The 10,256-nt window shown below is 50.9% G+C and overlaps 1 protein-coding gene across 1 annotated transcript; it reads left to right on the forward strand.

Moving 5' to 3' along the window:
* The first annotated feature begins 1,047 nt into the window (after positions 1-1,047).
* On the forward strand, positions 1,048-8,631 carry TBL2 (transducin beta like 2). The gene is made up of 7 exons (XM_028110202.2): positions 1,048-1,211; positions 2,642-2,772; positions 3,013-3,197; positions 3,673-3,824; positions 4,165-4,291; positions 4,643-4,795; positions 5,024-8,631. The coding sequence occupies exons 1-7, from the start codon at positions 1,082-1,084 to the stop codon at positions 5,484-5,486; spliced, it is 1,341 nt and encodes a 446-aa protein (XP_027966003.1). The 5' UTR covers positions 1,048-1,081; the 3' UTR covers positions 5,487-8,631.
* The last annotated feature ends 1,625 nt before the right edge of the window (positions 8,632-10,256 follow it).

Raw genomic sequence — 10,256 nt, forward strand, 5'->3', positions numbered from 1 at the left:
CCTCCCAGCCGTCCCTACCCCACTGCCCACAGCTGAGTCAATGCCAACCCCCCTCCCCCCAAGAACAAAAGGGAAGGAAATGAGGCCACACTCTATCTGCTCCCTGACTGGATCTATGTCCTCAACCGAGCTTATGGGTGATCTGTCTCACCTGGTCTCTGCAGCGGCCCTTCTCTTTAGAGGGTCATTCTAAAGGCCCGAGAGCCTGCACTCTCAGGAGAGGTTTCCTGGTGAGCATGGAAACCTTTGAATCTGGAATCCCTTGACCCTGGTATTTCAATTCACTCTGTGTTGCAGGGCTGGGAGGCCCACGGGGCACTGCTCCCTCTTCCGAGCACATTCCCTTTCCAGCCAAGCAGGTCTATTTCAAACCCTATCAATTATCTCCGTAGACCGTATCAATGCCAATTTCCCGGTTTTGATATCGCACTATTGCTACGTGAGATGTTACCACTGGAGGAAACCGGGTGAAGGTACGGGGAACCTTCCTGTTGGTTTTCCCAAACCCCTTGTGAATCTATAATTTCAAAATAAAAATATCTCGTTAAAAATCTTTTCAAGTTCCTCTCCACTCTCCAGGCCACCCCTAAGTCTAAGCCCTTATCACCTCCCTCTTGGATCCTAGCAACCGCCTCCTGATTTTCCTTCTGTCTTTGGTCTTGGCACACACTGGTCCATCCAGACGGTCTCATCCCCGCCTTGCCTCCTCGAAAGGATCCACTGTGGAGTTGGCTGGAACAGCGCCTTTAATAAACGATCATCAGTAAATTACTCAAGAGGAGAACTCGGCAGAGGCTGCAGACCTTGTCCTCGAGCTTCGCAGCCAAACACAGGAAGAGCCGAGCTCCGCCCCTCGGAACGCTCCAACGATCAGGCCCCGCCCCGCGAGACGCGCCAACGGCCAAGCCCCGCCCCTCAGGACGCCCCAACGGTCAGGCCCCGCCCCCAGGGTGCCCAACGGCCAGATCCCGCCCCTTGGGGCGCGCCAACGGCCAGACCCCGCCCCGCGTGCGTGCGCGGCCCCGCGGAGGCGTGCCGGCGCCCGCGTAGTCGGAGGCTGAGGTGGCAGCGCCCTGCCGACATGGAGCTGCCGCAGATGCCGGAGCTGATGGGCCTGTCGCTGTTGCTCGGGCTGCTGGCCCTGATGGCGACGGCGGCGGTAGCGCGGGGGTGGCTGCGCGCGGAGGAGGAGACGTGCAGCCGGTCCGCCGGTTAGTGGAGCGGGCACGGGGAGGGTAGGGACGACCCGCGGGGACCTCGCTCCCGGCCTCCCCGTGGTCCGACGTGCGGTTTGGGCCGGCAGGGGTGCCGCGGACCCCCGGGGCCTCAGTTTCTCCTTCTGTGAAATGAACTTCGCTTCCGGAGACGAGGTTCCGGCTCGCCGTGCTGGTCGCGCCCGTAGTTACAAGCTGGGTCCCGCGCTGCCGCTTTCTCGGTGGCCGAGGCCAAGGAGCTGTCCCGCTCAGCCTCCGCGTCTCCCCGGGGTTGCTGCGAGAGCGCTTGCAAACTCTCGAGCGCGCTACTTGCTCGTTATTTTAGGAAAGCGGGGAGGGGTGAGGGGAGACGGACACGCATTTGTAAGCACTCCCCCTAGTTCTCAATAGGTGGGGGGTGGGGTGGATTTTTCCTTTAGGGAGCACGCTGTCGCGTAAGGGAGAAGAACATCCGAAAACGTAAGTGAAAAATAGAGTGTAATGGGTTTCAGGGAGGAGGCCGGTACTAGCAACCGGAAACCCAAGGCCGGGAGTGGTCAGCCCTGCTTTATTTTGGGGGGGGTCAAGGAAATCTTCACTGAGCAGGAAACACGTGGCGTGGGGTCTTGAAGGATGGATGTGTCAGTTTGGCCAAGGAGGGAGGAAGAAGCTCCGCTGGCAAAGGCAACGTGCATGAAAGCAGGCAGTTCTCAAAGGGCATTTGATGGGACTCTGATGTGAGGGGTTGGAGAGCGCTGTCGGGACAAGGTTGGAGAGGGCAGATTGTGGTGGTCTCTGTACATGGGCCTCAGGAGTTTATTTCCTGTAGGAATTGAGGGGCATCTGCAGTAATCTAACACATGCCAGCTTTGCACCTGGCCTGATTCTCAATGAAAACAGCTATTTTATGCAAAAGTGACTGGCACCATTCCCGGCACAGGGTTGGTGCTCAACAGGTGTTGACTACATACCTCTCATCCCTGAGTTCTCTCTGGGAGTCTTCTGAGCCTTTAATGCTTGTGTTGGGTAATCATAGCTTCTCTTTAAGGAAACCAAGGCCCAGAGCAATGAAGTAACTTGCCCAAGGCCAGGGCCACCAGAATTGGTTGTGCACGTTCTTCCCTACCTAGGGATGTCTGGCCAACACCCTGCACTTGGCTGGCTGTGCTGTGTACCCACTGAGCTGCGCCGACGCCTTTTCTAGTTTGCATTGAGGTGCTGTATGGACTAACAGCAAGCAGTCTCCTCAAGATCACTCAGTGGTAGAGAGACACAATCCAAACCCAGTCTGATTCCAAAGCCCCTGTTTTTGCCCACATCACTGTCTCTTCTCGAGCTTGGGACCCTATCTGGTCCTCTCTTGCTGCTCTGCTCAATGCCTGGCCAATCATAGATGGTCAGAAATGCTTAGTGAGTGAATGGGTAGATGACACGGCCCCTCCTCATAGGCCAAAAAGCAAATGGATTGCCACTTGACAAGTCCTTGAGATCCAAGAAGCAGAAACAGCATCAACGAAATCGCAAGGAGAAGCCTCAACAGCACAACTTCACTCACCGCCTCCTGGCTGGGGCACTGAAGGTACATGGGTACCCATACTCAGCACACATATACAGAGACTCACCCCCCAGCCCCCCGCAGACTTTCCTTTTTAGTATTCTGTGCACATGACAGACTCTTCTGCCTCTGACCAGAATCAGTGGGGATGCCTCTTCCTAACCCTCCTCATCACACCCCATCAGCAGCTTGCCGTTAATCCAGGCAACAGACCCCATCTGCCCAAGGGGTCCCTGTTCACACTTCCTGCAACCCTTCCCTTAGAGCCACAGTGGGAACATATCTTGCATGGACTTTAGCAGCAATGGCAAGTACCTGGCCACCTGTGCAGATGATCGCACCGTCCGCATCTGGAGTACCAAGGACTTCCTGCAGCGGGAACATCGCAGCATGAGAGCCAATGTGGAGCTGGACCATGCCACCCTGGTGCGCTTCAGCCCTGACTGCAGGTGGGACTCAGCTTTGCCTGCAGAAGCCCAGCCCCAGGCTTATGTCCTTCCCATACCTGACTTGGAATAGCGAGGGGGGGGGGGTCCCTGGATCTCCGTGGGGGTGGCAGAAAGACTATCTGGACAGCTTGAGCACTGCCTGGGGGCTCCCTGGAGGTCTCTGCATTTTGCACAGCAGGGAAGCAGAGAGGGGAAGATGTGTTCCTACTTGGGAAGTACCAAACAAAGTCTGGCTCCAGATTCATCTTGGAAGCTATTATAATGGTTTTCTAAACTCTATAGAGACAGAGGAGGAGCCAAAGCTATGAGAGTCACATCTTCTGAAGTGTATTAAGAGGTTTTGAACCAAGGGGTTAAGTTGCAGGGCTGGACTGGGGCATGAAGGAAGACCATGATTTTCCTCAGAGCCTAGCATAGGAACTGGCACGCATAGGCTTTCAAACGAACGAGTGCCTTGTCTGCTACCTGTCTCTAGAGCCTTCATCGTCTGGCTGGCCAATGGAGACACCCTTCGTGTCTTCAAGATGACCAAGCGAGAGGATGGGGGCTATACCTTCACAGCCAACCCAGAGGACTTTCCTAAAAAGCATAAGGCACCCATCATCAACATTGGCATTGCGGACACAGGTAAGAGGCATTCAGAGGGTGGAGCTTACCCTAAGACTAGAAGAAGTAGCACCAGTTATTTGCTGAATGAGTTAATGCTGCCTGAGAGTTATGCTAGCCCTAGTGTGACAAAGGGGCTCTGGCTCTGGGCTCCCCTGGAGTCCCAGAGCCACAGCAGGTCCCCAAGGGAGGCAGGTAAGAGCCGCAGTCTTGAGCAAAATCCTTATCTGTGGGGACCCTCGGCTTAGGAGGGGAGCATGGATATTTGAGGCAGCAGAGGCCATTGTAAGTGTCTCCTTAGAGAATGACACTTGGTCAGATTATTGACCTCAGTTCATGTCACCCTCCCCTCCCCTCTCAGGGAAGTTCATCATGACTGCTTCCAGTGACACGACTATCCTCATCTGGAATCTGAAAGGTCGTGTGCTGTCTACCATCAACACCAACCAGATGAACAATACCCATGCTGCTATCTCCCCCTGTAGCAGGTGAGGAAGGAGGGGCTTGGCATCTGGGATGGGCAGAAGTTGTGACCAGGGACAGAGCAGAGAGCCAGCTTCAAATAGTGGAAAGAGCATACAATGTGGAATCAGGACGCCTAGATCCAAGTCCTTAGTCTCTCTTCATCTATAGTTTTTAAACGGCTGGGGTGGGCGTATTATGTATCTCATAGTATTGTCATGAGGATGAACTGAGGTCCTCTGTATAAGAGTGGTTTTAAAAGGCACAGCGTTATTTACACGTACGATTATTAACTTTCTCAGGAATGAGGTTTAGTGGGTTGGCGGAAATGAGATGCCCTTAAAATTAAGCTGAAAAGGAACCTGGTTGTGTGGCAGGTTTGTGGCCTCGTGTGGCTTCACCCCAGATGTAAAAGTTTGGGAAGTCTGCTTTGGGAAAAAAAGCGACTTCCAGGAGGTTGTGCGAGCCTTCGAACTGAAGGGGCACTCTGCAGCCGTTCACTTCTTCGCTTTCTCCAATGACTCCCGCAGGTGAGTGCATCCTCTCTGATGGCTTATGGTGGCTCTCAGCCCCTCTTGGCAACCAAGGCCCTTTTGCCTATCTCTGTAGCAGCTCTGAAGTGGGTAGAGTGCCTGGCCTTCGGCAGGAAGTAGGCCCGGCAGTGCAGTTGGCTTCCTAGCTGGAGCCCCTCACGCCGTCCCAGTGCCCTCCCCGCCCAGGGTGTGTTGAGGCTAGAGCCGTGATTTTCCATGCTGCAGGATGGCCTCGGTCTCCAAGGATGGTACGTGGAAACTGTGGGACACAGATGTGGAATACAAGAAGCAGCAGGATCCCTACGTGCTGAGGACAGGCTGCTTTGAAGAGGCGAGCACCATGCCGTGCCGCCTGGCGCTCTCCCCTGACGCCCAGGCCTTGGCCTTGGCCAGTGGCAGCAGTATTCATCTCTACAACACCCGGCGGGGTGAGAAGGAAGAGTGCTTTGAGCAGGTCCATGGGGAGTGTATCGCTGACTTGTCCTTTGACATCACCGGTCGGCTTCTGGCCTCCTGTGGGGACCGGGCAGTGCGGCTTTTCCACAACACCCCTGGCCACCGGGCAGTGGTGGAGGAAATGCAGGGCCTCCTGAAGCGGGCCTCCAACGAGAGCACCCGGCAGAGGCTGCAGCAGCAGCTGACCCAGGCCCAGGAGGCGCTGAGAAGCCTGGGTGCCTTGAAGAAATGACTCTGGGAGGGTCTGGCAGGAAGGGTCTGGCATGCTGCTGCCACCACGGCTGCCACTTTTCTTCCTAGGTACTCCCCAGCTGGAATCCTTTTGAAAGGAGTATTCTGATTTTCTCAGTGGTGACTCCTCTTTCCCTTTTCCCCATTGAAACTGTTCTTGCCTACTTTGATCTCTCTCTCTCTCTTCTTGCCGGTTGTGACTCCTGGCCTTACTTGACCTCCCAGTCTAATAACCAAGGTGCTTCTCTTTCTCCTGGGCCCAAGGGATGGAATCTGTCTTCACCAGGCACGGAGGGAAAGAGTAAATTGAAGAGAGAGAGGACATGGCCTTGACCTTGTGGCAACACACCCTGTACCCAACGGAGTTTGTAATTGTGGAGGCAAAACCTAGGGGACACCTGAGTACTAACCAGCAGTCTTGGCAGGGTTGGGAGCCTGGGATACCATCCGGTGACAGAACTGTGGTGGGGTGTCAGGGAAGGGCTAGTCTTAATCCAGGTGAAGCTCCTAACTCCATCGAAAAGGAATTAAGGGATTCCATTCTGTGCCTCAGTTTTTTTATTTGTAAAATGGAGAATGATTTTCTCTTGATCTATTTATTACAAAGGTATTGTGAAGGTATGCACGTATAAAGTCCCTAGATTTGGAAGAAAAGTGGAAAAGAGTAGTAATATATGTTGTCTGTCAGCCAATCTCACTTATTAACTAACTACCGGGTAAAAGTGGGACTCAGTGTAGTTTGAAACTAAATGAAAAGGAAAGAAACACGTCCCTTGGGAAGGCGAAGTTTCTGGAACTTGATCATACATGTTGTATCTGGCTCTGCTTTCAGTTGGGTAGAGGAGTCATAGCATTCCAAGATTGGACTCCTGTCCTCAAGGTTATATCCTCTTTGAGGCGATCTCTTTTCAGTTGGTCAGATATTTCAGTGCCTGCTCTGTGCCCAGCGCAGCACTAGGCACTGGAGATAAATATGAACAAGACATGATCGCTGCCAATCAAAGATGGGTAGTGGGCGAGAGGGACATGTGGCTGTTAAGTGCTTTTTGCTAGGTAATTCATAGCCATAGACGGCTGCTGTAAAAGTCAAGGCAAGAGAGAGGATTGAATCAGGACGTGGGCAATGGATATGAAGTTGAAGGGGTGGAGTTGGTAAGAGATGGCATTTCGAAGTTCAAATGTTTTGGATTTGAGACTGCTTTGATGTGGGAGAAGGGAAGTGAGGATCCAGGGAGACTTGAATCTTGGCAAAATGTATTCCTCTGAAATCACATTCTTGCTGTCTCTCTCCCTAAAATCGGGGCCTCCCCTAAACATCCCCAACTCCTAAGTGTTTGAACAAGGCACAACCTTGAAGTTACCCCTAATGATTCCCTTTTTCATTAATCCCTCCGGCCTGCTCCTACTCCTGCCATCCACTCCATCAGAAAATTCATTTGGTTAGACTCCAGATTATATCCTGAATCTGCTTCTCTCCATCTTTTCTGTTACCATCCTGGTCCGAGCCACTGTCACCTACTGGACTGTGATAAAGGTAGCTTCCTCGCTGATCCCCCTGCTTCCTCTCTCGCCTTGTTAAGTCGCTCTCCACATAGCAGAGGGATTTTTGAAAATGTAAACCAGATCACATTGTTCCCAAGCAAAAACCTTCCAGAGGCTTCCCATCGCACTTGGAATAAAATCCAAAATTCTCATCATGGCCCACAAGGTCCTGTGTAATCTGGCTTCTTCCTTCCTCTGTGATCTCGTTACCACTCTCCCAACCACCCCAGCCTTGCTGTTACAGATTTGACCAAGCCAAGTTCTGTCCCGCCTCAGGCAGAAGCTGTGCTGTGCCTTTCCCTCTGCTTGGAAGCCGTTTTCTTTTCTGTTGGCCGACTTGTGCTTGTCGTTTATTCAGGTCTCCCTTTCAATTACACTTCAAAGAGACCCTCCCTGACCACCCAGTCTGAAGTAGCCCTTTCCACCAATCATACCACACTTGTTACATTAGCTTACTTTATTTATTTTGTAGTTACCTAATGCTATCTGAAATCATCTTGTTTGGATACATGTTTGCTCCAGGGGTTTCGGCTGAAACGCTTATGGATGTCAAGGGGAAAATGCAAATGCGTGCATGGGGCCACAGTGGCCTGGGTGTAAGACGGTGGAAAATGGGAAACTGAAGTGATCTCTAGAGGGCAGGTGTCCGGGGTGAGGGGTAGGGGTGGCTGCTACTTGTTATTCAGGAATCCAGCAGAAGTTGCTTGTTTGAGAGAAGCTAGAAGGTGGTGATTTATTATAAAAACAGAAATTAAACACTGGGTGGACCAAACAGAACACTAACGTGGGCCAGATGCCGCTCACCAATCTCTCATTGGCAGCTTCTGGATTGTTCATTAAGCTACAGAAATGTGAGTTCCACAAGGGCAGAATCTTTGTCTTATTTGCTCTGTATTCCCAAGCACAATACCAGGGACAGAGTAAGCACTCAATAAATACTGAAGTCAAATCGGGGGGGCAGTTAGCAGACATTTTGGTACCCTCTGTGTGCATCGTCCCACTCAATTTCCATTGTGGTTTTATGCTCTTGATAACAGACTTCTGGTTAATAACGCTATGCACGTGGGTCCCGGTGAACAGTTGCTTTCAGGTTGTCAGAAGAATGAGGCTAAAACACTTTGCATATTTGTTTGGCTCTGGCTTTCCTCTCACTGTGTATCTGGGAGGCAAGTGACCGTAGTATGTTGAGTTACTGAAGTCAGAAGTCTTTGGCTTCAGGTTTGGCTGGGTCACTTAACTGACTTGAGACCTTGAGCAGATAGATCACTGGGCGTCTGAGTTTGTTTCCTCCTCTGTAAAATGGGAATAAATCCTGTTCTGGGGGCCTTATAGGGCCGTGAGTGTCTAATGAGACGAGTGAAGCCCTACAAAAAAGTCGTCACAGACTTCCTGAGGACACCGCTCGCTCCTCTCACTGATGTCGAGGCTGCTTCACTTGTCAGCATGGAGAAGGTATCTGGATATTAACCTAGCGCAGAGGCCGCCGCGTGTTTTTGATTAAAACTCTGTGGGTTGTGAAGGCAGCATTAACATTTTAGTATTGCTATCTCAACTTCTGTGAGTTTGCAGTTTTCCAAAATAAAAAGCCGGGAATATATTTTCAATGGTGGTATATAGCCTATTTTCATCAGTCATCAAAAATAGAACACAATAATTAAACCACAAAAGTGCACATTTAAAGCCCTATTGATAGTCTTGGTCAATTTCCATCAAAGTAACCTCCTATTCAAGATTGTCCTGTAATTGGAGATGACAGGTGGTGAGTAGGAAACACATACTGTCGTGATGAGTCATCAGTGATAGTAGGTTATCTCAGTGTTAGATGGACTGAACATTGCCCCAGATTGGCCACAGATCTGGAAACGTAATAATTTGGGGGTTCATGTACTTCTCTACACAATTCCAGAGGCGTCTTCTTGGCGAGCATGGCGTGGTTTCACACCCAGCTCTTCAGGCAGAAGTGTGCTGAGGGGCACGGGTTGGCACTGCAGGATTGGTGATAGCAACCAAAGGCATGATTCCTACACGCAATTCCAGTGTGTCTTCTGAGCTTGTCAGGGCATTTCCAAGTCTCCATTTCAGGGCGCTTGGAAAATGAGCGTGGTTTCCATTTTCCACATGCACACCCGATTTGAGTCCATCTGTGTTTTCTCGATCACATTAGTAGCAGCTAACTTGAGTGCTAAGCATTTAATCCCCACCAACCCACTATTGTTTTTGCCTCAGCTGTTCTAGCAACTGCATCTTAATTTTTATTTGGTGAACTACACTTGCCTGACTCTTAATCCACAATCCACATGACTTCAAGGAGAGAGACTGAGACCCTTCATGGTGGGCATATAACCAATCATCAGGTCCCTGGACTTTGCCAGATCTTTAGAAAAGTGATAGCTCTAATTTTCTGTGGGGATTGCTTAGTAAGTAGGATGTAGGCTTATTACAACGGGTAGTCCTGCTCAAGAAGGAAGCTAACACAGGGAAGCAGAGACCACGTGCTGAGGATGCTGGTGAGGCTGCCGGATCCAGACACACCTGAGGTGTTTGCCACTGGACTTGTCAGTTATAAGAGCCAATAAATTCCTATTTATGATGAAGTCTGTTTGAGTTGGGATATTCTGAACTTGCAACTGAAAGGCCTTAACATCAGTATTATTAGAGAGTTCAAGTAAATTGCCCAAGGCACATAATAAACAGCACACTCCAATATTTCAGTTGAGGCCTATCTGGTACATACCTTTAGCCATCAGGCACATCCCCAACATTTGTAAAAGCCAGAGGCAGGAATGCAAATGGAGACCCATGCGCCATGTCTTAATATTTCAAAATTTAAAAAAATCAAGCCGAGCCCACATACGTTCCATCCTCCTAACCGCGACATAACATTCTGGAAGACCAAGTTTGAATTGAGAATTCTCAGAGTCAGGTCTGTGCCACAATGTGGTGTCATAGCTGGCCATCCTGTGGTCTAGGCCTCTTCTCTTCCCACCTGCTTCTTTCCCATATTACAAGGGAAACACCAGCACACACCTCCCAAGTGTCATCATACTGCAAACCACCACTTCTTGGCCACCCAGCACTTGGGCCTTAGGGTGTGCACCATGGGGCAGCACCGTCTTTGTAAAAATGGCCTCAGGGGAAAGGCTCCTCCTGTAGGCCTCAGAGGCAGGCTTGGGTCATTTTGGACTGGGATTCTAAGGTCTAAGATGGGTACCTGAACTTGTGGGTGAGA

This window comes from Eumetopias jubatus, unplaced genomic scaffold (assembly GCF_037043125.1).
Source record: "Eumetopias jubatus isolate StellerSeaLion01/CBP00866 unplaced genomic scaffold, mEumJub1_p1.0 scaffold_12, whole genome shotgun sequence".
NCBI lineage: Eukaryota > Metazoa > Chordata > Mammalia > Carnivora > Otariidae > Eumetopias > Eumetopias jubatus.